Source organism: Odocoileus virginianus, chromosome 10 (genome assembly GCF_023699985.2).
Source record: "Odocoileus virginianus isolate 20LAN1187 ecotype Illinois chromosome 10, Ovbor_1.2, whole genome shotgun sequence".
Lineage (NCBI taxonomy): Eukaryota > Metazoa > Chordata > Mammalia > Artiodactyla > Cervidae > Odocoileus > Odocoileus virginianus.
The window spans coordinates 448,538-469,324 of record NC_069683.1 but is presented as its reverse complement, the minus strand read 5'-3'; the positions used below and the strand labels follow the sequence as shown (position 1 = coordinate 469,324).

Here is a 20,787-nt window from a genome sequence, read left to right as displayed (position 1 = left end):
AATATGCTGTCTAGGTTGGTCATAACTTTCCTTCCAAGGAACAAGCATCTTTTAATTTCATGGCTGTAATCACCATCTGCAGTGATTTTGGAGCCCAGAAAAATATAGTCAGCCACTGTTTCCTCATCTATTTGCCAAGAAGTGATGGGACTGGATGCCATGATCTTAGGTTTCTGAATATTGAGCTTTAAGACAACTGTTTCACTCTCCCCTTTCTCTTTCATCACCGCCCACCAAATACTGTGTATTAGTTACATATTGCTGTGTAACAAGTTGCCCTAAAACTTAATGGCTTAAAACAACAAGACGTCATCTCAGTTTCTCTGGGTGAGGAATGGAGGGACAGGTGGCCTGGGTCCTCTGGCTCCAGTCTTTCATGAACCTGCAAGCAAGATGTCAGCTGGAGAGACTTCCCTTGAGGCTAGTGGCTGGGTCTCCGAGCTTCCACTGCAGGGGCCATGTTTTGGTGCCTGATTAGAGAACTGGCATTTAGCATGCTGTGTGGCAGAAGGAAAAAAAAAAAAAAAAACTCAAACTGAATAAAAATGAAAAAACAACAAATAAACTTTAAAAAATAAATTAAAAAAAAAAAAGATGTTGGCTAGGGCTGCCTTCATCTCGAAACTCAATTGGGGAAGGAGCTGCTTTCAAGCTCCTTCATGTAACTGTGGCGGGATTCCTCCCTGCCTGGCTGTGGGTTGGAAGACGCTCTCAGCTCTTCCCCACACAGGCTCTTCCATAAGGAAGCTCACAACACAGCAGCTGCTCCATCAGAGCAAGAAGCAAGAAGAGCCAGGGACTGCAAGCCAGACGGAGCTGCTCTTCTGCAAACTCATTCCATCGCTTTTCCTGTATTATGATTGTTAGAAGCAAGGTCAACTCATATGCTAAAGAAGTTCAGTTCAGTCGCTCAGTCATGTCTGGCTCTCTGTGACCCATGGACTGCAGCACGCCAGGCCTCCCTGTCCATCACCAACTCCCAGAGTTCACCCAAACTCATGTCCATTGAGTCGGTGATGCCATCCAACCATCTCAAGAGGAGTGATTATATAAGGGCATGAACGCCAGGAGGTGGAAACATAAGATGATGTTAGACGTGTATCACACCCTAATATGTATCCTGTGTTCTCACCCACACCACCACTGACATTCTCCAAGAAAGAAAAAAAATGCTTTATCACCTATGCTATATATTTGTTCACTAATTCACTCATTCAAAAAGTATTCATTTGATAATGCTGTTTGTAGCAACATGGAGAGATGTAGAGATGATCACACCAAGTCAGACAAAGACAAATGCCTTACAACATCACTTATATATGGAATCTAAACTGTGATACAAATAAACTTATTTACAAAACATTAACAGATACACCAATTTAGGAAACAAATGTACTGTTACCACAGGGGGAAAAGGGGTAGGGGAGGGATGACTTAGGAGTTTGGGAGTAGCAGATACACACTGCTATAGATAAAATAGATAAAGGTCCTACTGTATAGCCCAGGGAACTATATTCGAGATCCTGCAACAAATCATGATGGAAAAGAATATACATATGTATGACTCACTTCGCTGTACACCAGAAACTAACACAACATTGTAAATCAACTGTATTTCAATAAAAAGATAAAATTTAAAAATGTTTACATATTCCTTTGATTCAGACTAGGAGCGAGGTAGCATCTCACGTACCTGGGACAAAGCCGTGGACAAAACAGAGGACGTCCCTGGCACCTTGGAGCCGACACCGTCGCGGGAAGGAGGTGGACGGGACATGACGCGCGCGGTGTGATGGAGGGTGAGGACTGCCGCAGACAGGGGCGGCGGGTGTCCGGTGGAGGCCGCCTCGCACACAGGGGTCTGGGAAGGCGTCTCCGAGAGCTGACCTTTGACAGGGAACGCCACTCAAAGCTCCAGGCTGACCTCCGGGAGGAGACCCCAGGATGGGGTGTGCGCACACACGTGGCTGATTCGCTGTGCCCACAGCAGGGACGGGCGCCTTGTGAAGCAACTACACACCAATTAAAAGTTTAAAATTAAAAGGATAAAAATGAAACGGAAACAGGAAAACAAGTAGAAGCTGGCCTTTGGGCTTCGCTGGTGGCTCCGTGGTGTAGAACTCGCCTACAACGCAGGGGACACGGGTTCAGTTCCTGGTCCGGGAAGGTCCCACGCACTGCGGAGCAGCTCAGCCCTGCGCCACAACCACTGAGCCCGCACCCTAGATCCGCGCGCCCTGGCGACCGAGCCACGGGCCCCAGAGCCCGGCCTCCACGACAGGAGAGGCCGCCGCAAGGGCGGCCCACACCCTCCGACCAGCGAGCAGCCCCCACTTGACGCACACGGCAACGAAGATCCAGCATCGTCGGAAGTAAAAACATAAATAAAATTAAGAACCTGACCTCTGAGCGGAGTAGTGAAAGAAGTGAGGGAGCCGTCGTGCCAGCGCTTGGAGTGAAGATGTCCCGGGCAGGGGGTCCGGCAAGACCTAAGGCGACCGACGGGCTCGCGGAACAAGAGGTGCTACAGAAGCTGCGAGGGCGAGGGAGAGTGGACGGAGGTGAGGTCCAGAAGGAAGACCAGGGCAGATCTCACGGGGCCGGAGGTTGTTTGAAGGACTTTGAATCTTAGTTTAAGTTGGGAGTCACTGGAGAATGACCTCCTAAAAGAAGCTACTTAAAATAGGTCGTTCAGGTCAGTTCAGTCGCTCAGTCGTGTCTGACTCTGCGACCCCATGGACTTCAGCACATCAGGCCTCCCTGTCCATCACCACCTCCCGGAGTTTACTCAAACTCATGTCCATCGAGTCGGTGATGCCATCCAGCCGTCTCATCCTCCGTCGTCCCCTTCTCCTCCTGCCCCCAATCCCTCCCAGCATCAGGGTCTTTTCCAGTGAGTCAGCTCTTCACATGAGGTGGCCAAAGTATTGTAGTTTCAGCTTCAGCATCAGTCCTTCCAATGAACACCCAGGACTGATCTCCTTTAGGATGGACTGGTTGGATCTCCTTGCAGTTCAAGGGATGCTCAAGAGTCTTCTCCAATACCACAGTTCAAAAGCATCAATTCTTTAGCACTCAGCTTTCTTTATAGTCCAACTCTCACATCCATACATGACTACTGGAAAAACCATAGCCTTGACTAGACGGACCTTTGTTGACAAAGTAATGTGTCTGCTTTTTAATATGCTGTCTAGGTTGTTAGAAAAGAAAAAAGTAGTTCCCTCCTTCATAATCTGATTATTTTCAGTTCTCCATGATAAGGAGGCTTACTTTACTTTGTTATACAGCCACAATCCTAAAAAAATTAATATATACATATTAATATAGTTCATTGATCCCATGTTTTCCAATTATTTACTTTAAAAAACAATACCTGAAAGCCCTGGGTGTTTGAAATGGCTTTCTTCCCCAGAAAGGAAAGAGAAATTAAAAAATAAAAAATTCTGGGGAAGTGGGGAACCCAAGTCATGATGACTTAGTTCGTTGCATAAAGCCAGCCCTCACCCCCGACGCTCACCTGAGAGCCTCAGAGGACTTCTCGTAAAACAGGTGCCTCAGACTGTAACTGAGGTGTTGCTGTTCATCGCCAAGTCGTGTCCAACTCTTTGCGACCCCACGAACTGCAGCACACCAGGCCTCCCTGTCCATCACCATCTCCCGGGGCTTGCCCATGTTCCCCCTTCACGGATTACTGCCTCCTTGTGACGAAGGGGCTTGCATAACTCCATGAAGCCATGCCGTGCACGGCCACCCAAGACGGATGGGTCATAGAGGAGAGTTCTGACAGAATGCGGTCCACTGGAGGAGGGAGTGGCAAACCACTCCAATATTCTTGCCACGAGAACCCCATGAACTGTAAGTGAGGTGGGGCCCCAGGAATCACTCCAACTTCAATGAAGTGGTTGCCGATAAATAGCCAAGAGGTTTCTGGGTATGAAAAGGCTTAGGAGAAAGTCCCCTAAAGACTCACCCATTAGCCAGCCTCCCGGGACTTGAGTAAAGGACACTTGGCCTTCATCGCATACTAAGTCCTGAGTGATTCCTATGATCGTGCTGCCTAGACATGACCTTCAGACACCCTGGAAGGTCTGGAGTACATAAGCTTACATAAGCAAACAGAAATCAGCATAAGCGGTTAGGAGTGGCTGGGATGGGGAGGCAGGCAGACTGCTTTACAAAGAGCAGCATACATAAGGGGAAGCAGAGACACGCGAAAGCTGCACACGCTGGGACTTGGGAAGAGGAGACACGGACACTCCAGGAGACAGTGGGATGGCCCGAGCTGCGCTCCTGCTCCTGACCCTTCTCTGGGCTGTGACGAGGACCAGCACCCAGACCCAAAGCTCCTGCTGTGAGTAGGGCACTTTTTCCAAGGAGGTCGAGGAAGCGGCTACCCTGGGGACAGGCAGAAACCTCAGACACTGACATCTAATGATGAGAGAGTGCCTGAAAGTAGCAATTGTGACAGGAGTTCCACCACAGGGTGTGAGTGTGTATGGTTCATCTCTCCTGACTTAATGGCATGAGTTCTTTGAGAGGCAGATCTCTGCATTTCACATTAAGAGAAACTGAAATACTGTTGCACGAATGATGGTTGATGATTCAGGGGAAGCCCTCAGTGACTGTTCTGACCATGCGCCACTAGCAGTGAGAATGTGGGGTACCTGCTGAGGATAGGTCGGAGCCCAGATCCTTCTTATATCTCATGCAAAAGTGAGAAAAAGAGGGTGCAAGGAAATCAGTGATTTCTTCGAACATGCTAGAAATAGATGAAATGTCTGTGGGCCATAGCATTTGATGCTGCTAAGTAAAAAATCACTTTCTTAAAGATCACAGTTCTTTGGAAAGGTGTAGGGACTAACTGGGGTTTCCCGGGGGCTCAGAATCTGCCTGCAATGCAGGAAACACAGGTTCGATTCCTGGGTTGGGAAGATCTCCTGGAGGAGGACATGGCAGCCCACTCCAGTATTCTTGCCTGGACAATCCCATGGACAGAGGAGCCTGGCGGGCTACAGGCCATGACAATCCCATGCACAGAGGAGCCTGGTGGGCTACAGGCCACGTGGTCATAAGAGTCAGACATGACTGAAGTGACTGACCATGCGTGCAGGAACTGACTGGCCTCAAAAGGAAACCTCAGCGTTTTCTCCATTTCTCTTTAATAATCACCCCTAGTGGGGGCATCCCCAAGGATACTAAGAGATGCTTTCTCCTAATTGATGCAGAAAACATTTCTGAGGAGAGACAGTGAAGATGAGGGGCTTAGTAAATGGCTTTGTCCTTCGCAGCTGTTCCCTCAGCAGAGCTGCCCTGGGTCAACGGCATCCAAGTGATCATGGAGGACTCAGTGATCAACTCCACGTTCCCAAACCCCAGCATCCTGATTGCCATGAACCTGGCCGGAGCCTACAACTTGGAAGCCCAGAAGCTCCTGACTTTCGATCTCATGGCCAGTGACACAGCCGGTGAGAAACGAGAGCCCCTTAGCGGGCTCCCTGAATCTCCACTCCCAGACCCCCCTCCCCAAGTCCCTCCACCCCAACGCTACCCAAACACCTTTCCCTGCGTCCCTGGAAGGGCAGAACCTCGAGTCTGGGCACTCACATAGGAGGGCAGTAAAGCAGAAAGAGCTCTAGATTAAACATAAGTGAGCAGGCTTCCAGGTCTGACTCTTCCACTTACTAACTCTGTGACCTTGAAGTGGTCACAGATTCCCGTCAACCTCACCTCTGTCATTTACAAAATGCTGGTCATTCAAATAGCAGTAACACTAGTAGCAGGATTTCCTTGACGGTCCAGTGGTTAAGACTCCACACTTCCAATGTAAGGTGACGCAAGTTCAATCCCTGGTTGGGGGAGAAACTAAGACCCCATATTCCATATGGCATGACCGAAAAAATAAACACGAACAGCAATAATAACAAAAGCAATAAAATCTCTGTTCTGCCTACCTCACAGGAGTTTCCTTGAGGTCCAAGTTAGAGAAACGAGTAGAGTTAAAAGTGTCTTATAACTAGACATGTTTCCATGTGAATTTGCAGGGGTATTCTTGCTGCCTTTCTAGGAAATCCGAATGAGGTGGTCAAACCACATAGAGGCCACCAGGTTGAACATTCCTGCAGTGTTTTCCCCTAACTCTTTCCTTAAGAAAGGTCAAAAAGCTATCTGATCACATTATTTTTGAAAAAATGAAAATTATCTGGAAAGAAGCAGAGAGCTCAGCCTGACCACTGGAGTTCTCCCCTCTGGGAATGCCTTTGTTTAATGGTATTTTTTCCTCCACAGACCTGACCGCTGGAGCTGTCCCCTCTGGGAATGCCTTTGTTTAACGGTTTTCTCTCCTCCACAGACCTGACCGCTGGTCAGCTCGCCCTCACCATCATGGCCCTCACCTCCTCCTGCCGAGACCCTGGGGACAAAATATCAACTCTGCGGACACAAATGGAGAACTGGACACCTTCCAGTAAGACCTCATCAGAAGGGGGGCAGGGAGTGAGGCCCTTCCTGAGAATTTCTGTAAAGAAAAGACAGGAGGGTGGATGTGGAGGGAAAAGACCCGATGTTCCTCCACTCAGGGACACTCATAATCCCCACGTGAGGTCTCCACTTCTGGTCTAACGAACTAGAAAGACCACCCTCCCGGGAGGACATGACTGTATGCCTTCACCTGAAGACAGCAGCCTCCCTTATATTCCTCTCCCCTGCCAGCTGCCATTCTTGTTCTGAGACACAGGAAGTTATCTCTTGTCAATACGGTATCTTTCTTTTTGGACAGGATTTCTAGTCATGCTCATTTCAAAGGTCTGGCTTTTCCTTTTTCACAAATGCCTTCCTTGTGGTGAACGTTGGTCTTACACAGGCTCCTGTCCCCTCTCAAGGCCTGGATTCCTATGCTTCCACCTTCTATGGGCCCAGTTTGGCCATCCTGGCGCTGTGCCAGAACAACCCAGAGACAACCTTACCCATAGCAGCCCGCTTCGCCAAGATCCTGCTGGCCAACTCATCTCCCTTTGATGTGGGTAAGTGGCCGGGTTTTAACACTGCCCTGAGCTTGGAACACCAAGGTCACTGAAGGGTAGAGCTGGGGGTGCCGTGGGAGGGGGGGGGCTTTCCACCGAGGAGGAGGCGAGGACCAGGAAGATGCCCGCAGGTGAGAGATGCTGGGCAAACAGTTGGTGGGCGTGTGAGGGATAAACGAAACGTAAGGCACACACGAACAGAGAAAGGAAAACAGAAAACCAGGGCAAAACTCGACGTGTCTGGCAGTTACAGAATCTCCACGGGAACCAATAAGCATGTCATCCAAGTCAGGAGTCGTTCCCAAACAGCAGTTAAATTGTTAAACCAACGTCTAGACTCAGCCCCACCCTGAGCCTCCCCTTTAAACCCTACTGAACTCCGGGAGTTGGCGATGGACAGGGAGGCCTGGCATGCTATGGTTCATGGGGTCGCAAAGAGTCGGACATGACTGAGCGACTGAACTGAACTGAACTGATGCGTCCACACTCTATTCTTCTCAGTGCTTCTCCTTACAACGTCCAAACATTCTCTTTATATTAAACAGCTCCTCTCTGAACCTTAAAGCCATGGCGCTCTCCTTCAAGGGTGCACTGGAACCTTCTTATTCCTGCATCCTGCGAGGCTGCCTGTGAATGGAGACTCTCTCCTCCACCCCATCACACATAATGACCCCTTCTCGGCACGATGCCCTCTGTGAGGTCCCTCATCTGTGGTCATCTTTTCTCCTCCACCACTGTCTAAGCAATGGCATCAGCTCATGTTTTCACCCCTCACGCATGATTTGCAGCTTCAGCGGCCTGTCTCATTCCAGCCTCTGTTAGACCAACACTCAGGTCGAGGTTTGCTCAAGCATCTTCCCTGTGGGTCAAACACAGACTGGCCTCTGTTTCCCATCAGGGGCCTTCCCATGACTGGGGCATCTCTGCCAGTTCAGGAAATTGGGACTTCTCGGCCAACACTGTCATCCTTAGCAAGATGATGCAACTTTGGGGTGGAGATTAGGGTGGGGAGGAAAAGATTAGTGAGGAAAAAAAAATGCCATCTGGTGAGTCTCCTGTTTGTCCTGCTCTCACTGTACCAGAGTTTGCCCATTTAGTTCACACCTAGTAAGAAGGAAAGGGATGAGGACGCCTGTAACCGGGTACCCCGGAGGAGGCAGGCCCCCCTTCCCCTTCATCTGAGAGCAACAGGAGAGAGGGCCAAGAGGGAAAAACAGGTACAAGCAACGAATGCTGAAGGAGTTCAGAAAAGAGACCACGCCTGTTGGGTGGGATGACAGAGGAGGCTTCGCTGAGAAGTGACGATGGCTGGGACTTCACCAAGCACTGACTTTTTGAAAGATAAACGCTGGGACGTGGAAAGCGGGGTTGAAAACGCTACCAGTCAGCTTTCGTTCCAGGCGTGAGCCTGGGCGTCGTGCGGAGCGGCTCTCAGGTCCTTGCTGCTTACTAGCTGTGCCGCCCCTGGGGGTTCCCCAACCTCTCTGAGCCTTCACACTCATCCTTGAAGTGGAGACCATCAGAGGGCCTATCTCAGAGGCCATCCTGAAGGGTCAGGGAGGTTACTGAACACTGTAAAGTGAGAAAGTGAAGTTAGCCCCACAGTCGTGTCCGACTCTGAGATTCCATGGACTGCAGCCTGTCCCGCTCCTCTGTCCGTGGAATTCTCCAGCGAGAGTGCCAGAGTGGGTTGCCATTTCCTTCTCCAGGGGATCTTCCTGACCTGGGGACCAAGCCCGGGTCTCCTGCGCTGCAGATTCTTGACCAGCTGAGCCACTAGGAAAGCCCCCATTGGACGCAGCAATCCAACAGGAAAACGTGGGCTGTTCGTGCTGTGGAGGGAGTGGTGGTCTTACCCTCTGCTCTGATTCACAGACACAGGAGCAGTGGCGACCTTGGCTCTGACCTGTATGTACAACAGGATCCCCATAGGTTCGGAGGAAGGGTACCGTGCCCTGTTCACTCAGTTACTAAAGAAGATCGTGGAGGATATCAGCACAAGGATCCGAGACAACGGCATCATTGGAGACATCTACAGCACTGGCCTTGCCATGCAGGTAAACGCATCCTGAAGGAGACACAGGTTCAATCCCTGGTCGGGAAAATAGACCCCACATGCTGCACAGCCTGGCCAAAAAAAAAAAAATGCAGGTAAGCCTTAATTCCCCTAACTTCACCGGTAAAGTATAAAAACAAATAAACATGAACTCTTTGTTTCCTTGGGGAAAAATAATAAATCCAAGAAATGTATTTGTTTGCTATTAATAATGATCAGTTTGTTCATAAAAATTCCCAGGTGGCCCTAGTGGTAAAGAACCCACCTGCTAATGCAGGAGGCAGAGGAGACCCAGGTTCGATCCCTGGGTCGGGAAGACCCCCTGGAGGAGGGCATGGCAACCCACTCCAGTATTCTTGCCTGGAGAATCCCATGGACAGAGGAGCCTGGCAGGCTACAGTCCATGGGGTCGCAAAGAGTCTCAAAAGGGACACAATTGAAGTGACTTAGCACGACAGTTTGGTCTATTAAAAAAAAATAAGGCTATTAGAGTATGTCCTCAAATAACATTGACTTTTCTGACTCCATCTTGCCAATCAAATGTTCTTTTACCAGCCTTATATCTTGATCCAAAAAAAATGTGGGATCATATTCGAAATGATTAATGAAAATAAGCCAAAGCTGCCTAGACAACTAATTTTTGTCAAGCTGTTTTACTCTCTCGATGTCAATTGAACCTCACAAAGATCCCTACTACACAGCAACGCCAGATATGTATGGCCATCCAGTCTATACTCTGTGCAGCGTTCCCCTGGGGTTGAGTCTCAGGTTCGGATGCTGTGAGATGCTGCTTGATATAGCTCCAAATACAACCACACACACACACACACACGCACACACACACACACACACCTACCTCTCCCTCCATTGATTAGGGCAGCAGCCTCCTATGGAAAACACACCAATAAAATAGGGAGAGAGAACCAGCTAGAATCAGAAATTAAAGGGTTATCTGCAGCCAAATCATCTCAAAATGCCCTGTGAAGTGAAGTGAAGTCGCTTCAGTGGTGTCCGACTCTTTGTGACCCCATGGACTGTAGCCTGCCAGGCTCCTCGGTCCATGGGATTTTCCAAGACAGAATACTGGAGTAGGAAGCCATTTCCTTCTCCAGGGGAATCTTCCCAACCCAGGGATCGAACCCGGTTCTCCCGCATTGCTGGAGGGAGGTCTACCTTCTGACCCCTATAGGAGTGATGGAAAAACTACATTATGACCTTGCCAACATGGAATGCCCAAGAGCCAGAGAATCATAATATTATGCTTAGTGAAATAAAACAGGCAGAAAAAGACAAATGCTATATGATATCACTTACATGTAGAATCTAAAAAATAATACAATGAATGTATATGCAAAACAGAAACATTCTCATAGATAAAGAAAACAAACTTGTGGCTACCAAAAAGGAGTGAAAAGTGGGAGGACGAACTCGGGGCCTGGGGTTGACAGATACAAACTACTAGGTGTAAAACAGATCCGCAACAAGGGTATGCGATGTAGCACAGGGCTTTATAGCCATTATCTTGTAATAACCTATCATGGAGTATAATCTGCAAAAATACTATCCTATATGCCTGAAACTAAAATAATATTATACAATCCATGGAATTCTCCAGGCCAGAATACTAGAGTGGGTAGCCATTCCCTTCTCCAGGGGACCTTCCCAACCCAGGGATCGAACCCAGGTCTCCCACATTGCAGGCGGATTCTTTACCAGCTGAGCCACCAGGAAAACCCATAAATCAACTGTACATCAATAAAAAATAAAGAAACTGAATCATGGTGTTATGATGCCAGTCCTAAATCTAATTTAGTTCTGGATTAGTGCAGGAGGATGTATAGAATGGTTTGGTGTTCTATATATTAAATTAGCAATGCCACGTATAGCATGGTGACTATAGTTAATAATACTATATGATATATTTAAAAGTTACTAAGAGAGTAAATCTTAAGTTTTTATCACAGTATAAACACAGTGGAACTATGTGTGGCAATGGATGGCTAGACTATATTGCAACCATTTGACAGTATATACAAGCATAAAATATACAGTACACCTGAAACAAATATAATGTTACATGTCAATTATATCTCAATTTTTAAAATATTTTTAAAATTAAGATTAAAAAACCAGCAAAGGCCATAAGTAGATTAGAAATTCATTCATGTTACACATAAGAGTGGATACAAAACCCCCAATGTGCCATGGAACCAACTAGTGAAAATAAAATCAGTTTCTACATCATGTTTTGGTCAGTGGAATTTTGCCAGAGAACAAAACACTGTTTTACTGGCTGAATCACACAAGAGCATTCCCAGGGATCTGGTCTAGAAAGCTTTGTAGTGGAACAAAGGAAGTCTGGAAGAAATTCATGGTGTTTTGTTCATGACTCACTTAAAATAACCTTGCTCTCCTTAGTGCCAGAAAGAGAAGTGTTTGCTTTTGCTAATTTAGTTTGTCAGTTCTGCAAGGTACACTGTGATAAGCTGTACCTGAGAATTAAAAGTTTCCCTTGGAAAAAGGCAGGGCCTCATCCATATCCAAATATCAAAGGCCAGGCGAATTTCTCGTCAGTTACATAGCCTCTCCCTAACTCCATCATGCCGGAGTTTCTTACCCAGGCAATCTGAAGTTTGAAATCACCAGGTATCTACTATACAAACTTTTCCTAATCTAAAATATTCTGGTGTCAAAAGCCAAGTGTTTCTGTTCCTGTTCAGTCTCTCAGTCGTGTTCAACACCACGGACTGCAGCACGCCAGTCTTCCCTGTCCTTCACCATCTCCCGGAGCTTGCTCAAACTCATGTCCATTGAGTTGGTGGTGCCATCCAGCCATCTCGTCTTCTGTCGCCCCCTTCTCCTCCTGCCTTCAGTCTTTCCCAGCATCAGGGTCTTTTCTAATGAGTCCGCTCTTCACATCAGGCGGCCAAAGTATTGGAGCTTCAGCATCAAGGTTTCTAAGGCTCTAACAACTTGAGTTTGAATCCCAGATTGACCACCATCTTGGGCAAATATTGACTCTCTTGGGATTTAATTTTCCCCATAATAGCAAAGGTATAAAAAAATCACAGACATAACATGGCTTTTAATAACTGAGGTCTCTCCCAAGGGAATAAGGTGAATTAAGCTTTCTCCTCAGCCTTCACTCACCTCTGCCTGCTATCATTGCCCTTAAAGTGACCTAGGCCACTCACATTGCTTCCCAGGGGCACTCATGGGGCCTTCCCTCTGTTCCTGAATCCCTGCTCTTTCTTCCATCAACATGCCAATGCTTTCAAGTTTCCTCTGGCAAGAACTTAACTTGGAGAGGTAAACTTCTCCTGCCAAGCTACTATTGACTTCTAACAATGAACGCATCATTGTTGCTGTTCTGCCACTGAGTCGTGTCCGACGCTGCAAGCCCATGGACTGCAGCACCGTGCACTCCAGCAGACTTCTCTGTCCTCCACCATCTTCCCAGGTTTGTTCGAATTCGTGTCCACGGAGTCAGTGATGCTGTCTCACCATCTCATCCTCTGCCGCCCCCTTCCTTTTTGCTTAATGCATCACTCCTTTCTAGAGAGTTGCTGTTGGTGATGTTTTATCCCAAAGGGATACAGATCACTTAGCAGGATCTGGGAGAGGAACATGGCTAGTGGACAAGACATGGTTGCTGGAAAGTCCTAATGGATGCCCTTTAACCAAAGAGCCCAGTAAAGTGGACTCTAGGAAGAGCCACTGTCATGGTTGCGGAGGTCAACAGTGCCTGTCAGAACTGCCTGTTTGCTGACACTGTTGCCTCCAGCTCACAACTACATCTGGCTCCCCTCTCCCATCTCCCATTTTTCATTCAAAGCATCAGATGGATCAGTTGTCAGCAACCCCAACCCATTAACTTTGCCAGCTCTCCTCGCCCTTCTCCATCTAAGAACTGTGAGCAAATGCAACCGCCCGGATAGCGCTCCCTGGATCTAAGTGTTGTTCAGTCCCGAAGTCGTGTCCGGCTCAATGCGACCGCGTGGACCACAGCCCGCCAGGCTCCTCTGTCCATGGGATTCTCCAGGCAAGGATGCTGGAGTGGGTTGCCATTTCCTCCTCCACGGGATCTTCCTGACCCAGGAATTGAACCTGCATCTCCTACCCCTCCTGCATAGGCAAGCAGATTTTTTTTTTTACCACTGAGCCACCTGGGAAGCCTCCATCTAAGTGTAGCTCAGATATTTACTGAGGCACTGCTATCGCTAAGCAGTGGGGACACAGCTGTGAATGAGACAGACATTGTCTGGAGCCTCTGGCTGATCACAAAGGTTAGTGATGGAGTCTAACCCTCACAGGACTTATAAAGGCCAACTCTGGACTATACCTAATCTGTGTGTGTGTGTGTCACTTCCCCCTGGCCCCAGGCTCTCTCCGTGACACCTGAGAGACCTAACAAGGAGTGGGATTGCCAGCAGACCGTGGATACTGTACTGGACGAGGTCAAGGAAGGGAAATTCCAAAACCCCATGTCCATCGCCCAAATCCTCCCTTCACTGAAAGGCAAGACCTACCTAGATGTGCCCCAAGTGTCCTGCAGCCCTGGTAAGGACTCTGAACATCTCTCCCTCCCTATAAAGTGGCGTCTTATGCCAGGGATGACAGGTGGACCTAAGCGATACATGTAATGACAGATGAGCCTAAGTGGACCAATCGTAAGTGGCATAAGGGCTTGTTACACCCGTGATTTCCAGGCAGACAGAGCCACATCTGCCGTCCGGTCCCCCAGAGCTGTGTGCCAGCATGCAGCCATGCTGTCCTGCTCTTGGAATTCAGCCCCACGTCCACCTCATTTGGCACACGTTTATTGAGCACCTACTATAGGTAAGGCGTTTTGTGGGATGCTGGTGGAGAGAGGTCCATGGGCCTGCAAATTAATGACCTCATTCATTCATTTGACAAGTGCACCAAACATGATGCAATATCTCATCATATCTGCTCATTACAAAGCCAGGAGATAAAGTGTAGACAAAAACTACAGCATTTGGAAGAGTGAAATAAATATTAAGTAGGGACCTCCTGGCACTCCAGTGATTATGATTCCATCTTCCAACGAAGGAGGTGAAGGGTTGATCCCTGATTAAGGGATTAAGACCCCATATGTGTTCACTCGCTCAGTCGTGTCCGACTCTTTATGACGCTATGGACTGCAGCATGCCAGACTTCCCTGCCCTTCACACCTCACAGCCAAAAACCCAAAAAACAAAATGAAAGCAAAATTGTAACAAATTCAGCAAAGACTTTAAACAATGGTCCACATCAAAAAAATCTTTAAAAAGAAAGAAGTACTGAGTAGAAATAGAAGCGCACACACTGCAAAAGCAAAGAAAGTCTGACCAATCGTTGAGTTTGCCTGGAGGAGAGCAAAGTTGACTCTGTGGTCAAGACTTAGAGACGTAAGAATATTCCCACAGTGCACCACAGGGATGGGCTGAAAACCGGGCACAGAGATTTTATATATTTCCTTCTAGTCACATACTAACATAAAATATGATTCTTCTTACATTGCATGGACTTCCTGGTACAAGCAGTGATTAGCAAGCTCCTTGTCAGTCTCAGTACGAATGTACAGACACCACAATTAAGCAATCCAGCCCCAATTGTACCAAACTCAGCTACACTCACCTAACTCCTTAGGCTGCTTACCAAAGATTTCCCAACTTGAGCAAGGTGACCATAGAGTCCTTCCTAGGATTCCACACTAGTTACCCAGGTATTTTGTTAAATGGTCTGAAACATATTACCTTTGCTTCCAGATTCTTTGGGTTGACAAAAAGCCCCAAGTGAACAGGGAGTGTCATGTACAATAAGTGACTTAGCGGTCACAATCTTCCCTTCAGTTTAAAAATTCTTTTAACAAAAGAAATGTTCATTGTTAAGGGAGCTGTTGATTCTTTGGCTGTGACCATTTCTCTAGAAAGGTAAACAGCTTCATAGATCACACCAGTTTCTCAGAACATTCCACAAAGCACACAGAATCATTGTAATTTCTTGAAATGTTTCTGGGAAGCTCCGCCAAAGATAGAGATGCTGCACCTAGACTGCCAACTCCATAGTCTTTAACGAGTTTGGCCTCTGTGCTCTTCACAGATCAAGAGGTGAAACCAACTCAGTCTGACTTTCCCAGCCCTGTTCCCACCTCAGCCTCCAACATCACTGTCATCTACACCATAAGTAACCAGCTGAGGGGTGTGGAGCTGCTCTTCAACGTGACCATCAGTGTGAGCGTGAAGAAAGGATCCGTGCTGCTCGTTGTCCTGGAGGAAGCACAGCGCCGGAACCCCAAGTTCAAGTGAGTGCTCCAGTGACACTCGACGCTCCTCCCAAGTTCAGTCTGAATCCCCATTCTCTCTCTCCTTCCTTCATGTTCTTGCTTTTTTCCCTTCTGATAAAGTAATAGATCTTTATCGAATAGCCCCTTGAGGTGTCTGCGATCTAGTAATGAGGCAAGGCCCTCATAAAAATTAAATCACTCAAGTTGATAGATGATGGAGTTTTCAAAACAGGAATTCAGAGAGAGAGCACAGAGTGGATTAGAAGGGTCCAGGGATGCTTTTGATTGCCTCAAAGAATAGGTCTCATAGAGGAAGATATGAAAGGATGGTGTTCCAAGAGGAGGGGATTTTATCACCCCAGAGATAACAAGTTTGGGTATAAATTCCTTGAACTCTTAAAGAAGGACAAAACATTTGAGACAGAACTAGCAAGGAATTTAGGGTCAATGAATAAACCAGCTTGACTAGAGAACAGAATACAGGCCTGAACTAAATGAACGGTGCCTGAAGGGATAGACTGGGTGATACCATAGACAGCCTGAAATCCCAGGCTAAGGAAATGGGACTTCATGCTGTGGTGAAGCATTGCAAGTTTTTGAGTAAGATAAGTGTTGCAAAATGTTAACTGGGTTGGAGAATGAATGACAAGGAGGAAAGCAGGGGCGTGACTACAGAAACGGAGCTGTTATACAAAGTGAGGAGGACTTTATATAGGAGAAAGGCACCCATACCAAGGAAGATGCCCCAGGGCTTGGGAGGGACTGGACGTGTAGGGGCAAGAGAAAGAAGCTTCAAAACTGTTGATGGGAGTGTCAGGAAGAAAGAGTGTCCTTCAGAGAAAAACAATCCCTTTAGACATGTTTAATTGTCTGAGTTTGAAGTGGAATCATCAGGAAGCTTTTGGAGGTCTGAAAGAAGTCCTAGAAAAAGAGGGCAGGATAAGCAAAAGAGACTGGGTCCCATCCGACAGAGACGATGATGGAAGTTAAGGACTGTGTAGTAGGTGGCAGATACAATGCTTCCACTAAAATCTTGAGACAGATATAATTATCCCCATTTTAGAGACAGAACCACTTATATCCAACACAGTTAAGTAATGTTCTAAAGATCACATAACATGTCACTAGTAGAGTTGAGATCTGAAGCCACATTTAACTGATTCCGAAGCCCATGTTCTCCCCACTGCCCAGTTGGGGAAAAAATTAAATAAAAAGGAGAACATTAAGCTTTGGGGAATATTTGTAGTTTGCAAAAAGAGGAAACAGTAGGGAAATATGGAGAAGCTAAGCTGTAAGAGGGGGAAAGGGAAGATGCTGAGCCATGGGAAGGAAAAGATGAGTTACTTTCAAAGGAAAGATGACATAATCCAAATTCTGCAGAGAGATGTCCGGGAGAAAGACTGACAAAGGCCGAGGAATTGACGAATGGGTGGCGCGGGAGCAGTGGCTCAGGGTTAGGGTAAGTGCACGTGTCTGCAGACCAGCTGCGGAACTTCTCCCACTTCTGTAGAACAGGTGGGATAGAGATCGCATTCCTAGAAGACTTAACTTGCCAACGATCCTCTGAATATACTTCACTTCCTCTCCAACCTTAGCTTTAATTGTGCCTGAATTTTATTTTTCTAATTAAACTGTAGTAGATACACATAGGATAAATTTTGAGGGGGAAAAGCGTAAAGAAGAAAACAAAGCATCCATAGTCTATCCAGAACATAATCACTGTTGATAGTTTTTATAATTTTACAGGTATTTTGTCCATGTGTATTACAAATAGTTGTGATCCATATATACATGAAATAGATAAATATTTCTCATCCAATGTGTACCCCACATTTTCACTTAATATTATTGCATAAGCATTTTTCCATGTTACTGAAAACTGTTGAAAAATATGCATTTTATAACTGCCAAAGAGTCAATCTTGGATATTTATTCCATCACTCACCTAATTTTTTGCCCATTGTTGGACATTAACATTTTTTAATTTGCTTATTGATAAGTTTTTTAAAACCCATTTGTATTTTTATTTAATTCCAAGTGAAGTAAATGATTTGTTCATTAGTCATTTGCACTTTCTCTTTTAGACATCTTTCTGATCTTTGAAGCATTTAGAAGGTCTCTGGCCCTTCATCTTTTCTTATTGCCTGACTTGGAGTGAGGCATTAATCATGTATGATATTATTCTCACAGATTTGAAACCACCATGACATCCTGGGGACTTCAGGTCTCTTCAATTAACAATATCGCTGGAAATGTTAATGACAAGACATACTGGCAATTCCTGAGTGGCAAAACACCTTTAATAGAAGGTGAGTGAAGAAAAGGAATGTAGGCACTTTTTCCACTGTTTGAAGTCTAAATTCTTTCATTTCCAAATTTAATTCATTCATTTATTTAATCAATAAATAATTGTGAGAGTATGTGTATATACAATAGTTGTATATATAGCAGCTTTGTATGTACATATGCACTTATATCATGAATATACAGTGGTGTTAGATAGATAAATAAATAGAACAAATGAGTAGTTATTTTAAAATGTATTTTTAAAAAATCAAGAATCCTGGGACATCTCTGGTGGTCCAGCAGAGGAGACTCCATGCTTCCACTACAGGGGACAAGAGTTTGATCCCTGATCGGTGAACCAAGATCCCATATGCTGTGTGGCTCAGAAAAAAAAAAAAAAATCAAGAATTCTAACATCACTCTGAGCTAGTGGGAAAAAAAAAGTCAGTGAAGAAAAGTGGATTGACCTAAAGTAATAAGAGCTAAAGAAAGAAAAAGCAGATGTGAGAGACTTAAAACCAACAAAAAATAACAACAAAAAAGCGTGTGATCTAAGAAGATGGCCACTTTAGGGTTAAAAGACACGTGTGCATGAAACAAGAGAACAGCAAACTCACAGCCAGAGGAAATCAATGCGGGATAAAATAACAGCTATCAATGTCGTGGCGTTATTTTATTTCCTGTTCAGATCAACTCTGTAGGTATTAGTAACTGTCCTTTTAAGCAGAAAAAAAAAAAAAAAAAACCTGTCTCAGAAAGAAAAAAGAGACTTGCCCAAGGCACACACATAGTATGTAATGGAGCAGGAATCAAGTCCACAGCTTCCCTCAAAGTCCATTTTTCACCTTCTTTCATAGCAGTGTTTTTAAAAATTGCCAAAAAGAAGAATGTTTGCTTGGAGAAATTGCGAAGAATGAAACTCAGACTCAGCAAAAACCTTAACTATCTCCAAAGTGTTTGTACAAATGCTAAAATATTATCTGACTTAAAGAGCACTGGTCTACTTTGTCTAAGGATGATGTTAAGTTAACCAGATGTTCACAGAGAGATGTGACTATCCCTTCACACAGTTGTGAAGTCAGTAGAGTCTTAGCAGAGTCGGACTGGAGCTTTAAGATGCTTCACTATCCAAGATAACAACGAGAGAGATGTCTTTCCTAGCACCTGTCAGGATTGAACAAAATCTGGCCCGTCAGAACTGGTGGAATTGCAGCCAAGCATATAAGAAAGATTTTAGAGTCTCATAAGCCTTGGTTTGAAACCCCTCTCTCTCTTGTTTAGCCCCCACATGGCCCAGCTTGTGGGATTTTAGTTCCCCAGCCAGGGATCAAACCTGGCCCCTGGCAGAAAGAGCACCGAGTCCTAACCACGGGACCAAGAGGCAACTCCCAAAGCCCCTTTTCTTATTTTCTAGCTACGCTAAGCAGATAATGACTCTTCTCTGAGCCACAGTGCCCCCAGCTATCAATTGGAAATAGCAATACCCTTTAGGTTACTGTGAGGGTTAGAAATAACACATTTGAGATGAGTAAGTTCACTGCCTTTTGCATGGTATTTGTTCAAAAATGTGCATCACTCTTGTTATCAATTCTCTTACAGTTTTCATCTCATTAATTGCCCTGGAAACTTAAATCAGGCTTATTCTGCTGTCTGCTAGTTACTTTTCTTCTCTGGGGGAAAAAAATGTCCTCTGAGATCCAGAAAGATTTGGGCCTGGAATTGTCATGCTTTCTGACGCCTGGCTACTTCAAACTTAATCATCAGTTATGTCATAATCTGTGTTCCCTGCCCAGAAAGACAAAAATTCTCAACGAACTGCCCTTCCTCAAACCCTCCAAAATGTAGGCGTTCGCAACTTGAATGCTCTAAATTTGGCTTACATGCGCCATTTTAATAGTAACAACTTTCTTGCACATGTATTATGTGTCAGGTACTGTATTAGGCACTGGCAGTCATTATTTCTAATCCTGGAGATAATTCTCCAGCATAAATACTAGTAGTCCAGTTGTACGTAGGAGGGAAGGAGGCTGGGACAGTCTGAGGGGTTTGGCCAAACATTTGCTCCACATGGCAGCTGCGAGCCTGAAAAAAAAGACCTCGAAGTCTCAACTCCATGCTTCCTTCTTACTAGTCAACTCTGGAGATCTTGTTCCCCTGACCAGTTAAACGGGCTTCCCAGATGGCGCTGGTGGTAAAGAGCCCGCCTGCCAGTGCAGGAGACGTAAGAGACGCAGCTTCCATCCCCGGGCGGGGGAGGCCCCCTGGAGGAGGAATGGCACCCACTCCAGTCTTCTTGCCTGGAGAGTCCCGTGACAGAGGAGCCTGGCGGGCGACAGTCCATGGGGTCGCGGAGAGTTGGACACGACTGACGCGACTCAGCAGCCGCCTGGCAGCCAACGTGACGGGGGGCCTGCGGGGGGCGGGCGTGCCACGGGCACCGCGGTCACTGCCGGTTGTTGTCTGCCTGTTCCCAGGAGTCGCTGACTACGTGCCCTTCAACCAGGAGCACATCACAGCCAACTTCACACAGTACTAAGAGAAGGGGGGTTGAGCTTCTATCAAACGTCCCCAAAGGATGGCTGGAATCGTTTTTCACAGCATTTGAAATCTATGCAAAAAAAAAAAAAAAGTGGGTATTTACGATGCCACCGTATTACTGGTTAAAATATGGAAACCACAATGTAAAATAAATGATGCAAATCACCGGAGTCTCAATGTCTGTGATCCATGAAAGAAGTCTGGTTTTTCACGACCATGATGGCCAGACATCATTTAAATGTAGGGTGAGGGAAAAGGGGCCCCTGGCTGATATATTGGAAGGTCATTCTGATCTCTTTTTGATTGATTAACCAACGCAGTCTTTTATTCTATAAAGGAAATCTTTGAAAAAAAAACTTTTTATATCTTATACCAAGTACTCCTTTTCAAATTACCTATTGTAAACATAGACACACACACATGCATCCATACATGGAACAAAAATTATTCCATACGAAACTCCCAGAAGGTTCAGAACTAGATCAATGATGTTATATCACAACTCTCCCCTTCCATTTCCAATATTTGTTCTGGGTAAATCACATTTCAAATATATTTGGTATAATTTATATTTATACATAATTATATTTAATATTAAT

At 46.0% G+C, this 20,787-nt stretch overlaps 1 protein-coding gene across 1 annotated transcript; it reads left to right on the top strand.

The window, feature by feature from the left end:
* The first annotated feature begins 4,118 nt into the window (after positions 1-4,118).
* On the top strand, positions 4,119-20,243 carry CBLIF (cobalamin binding intrinsic factor). Its single transcript, XM_020900102.2, has 9 exons — positions 4,119-4,351; positions 5,289-5,465; positions 6,350-6,463; positions 6,879-7,019; positions 8,895-9,076; positions 13,458-13,635; positions 15,181-15,382; positions 17,555-17,673; positions 20,125-20,243. Exons 1-9 carry the CDS (start codon positions 4,273-4,275, stop codon positions 20,184-20,186), a joined length of 1,254 nt encoding a protein of 417 aa, XP_020755761.2. The 5' UTR covers positions 4,119-4,272; the 3' UTR covers positions 20,187-20,243.
* The last annotated feature ends 544 nt before the right edge of the window (positions 20,244-20,787 follow it).

Coding starts and splice junctions, on each gene's coding strand:
- CBLIF (XM_020900102.2), top strand. CDS start 4,273: ATGGCCCGAGCTGCGCTCCTGCTCCTGACCCTTCTCTGGGCTGTGACG. Junction 4,352..5,288: donor CCAGACCCAAAGCTCCTGCT/GTGAGTAGGGCA, acceptor TGTCCTTCGCAG/CTGTTCCCTCAGCAGAGCTG. Junction 15,383..17,554: donor CGCCGGAACCCCAAGTTCAA/GTGAGTGCTCCA, acceptor TTATTCTCACAG/ATTTGAAACCACCATGACAT.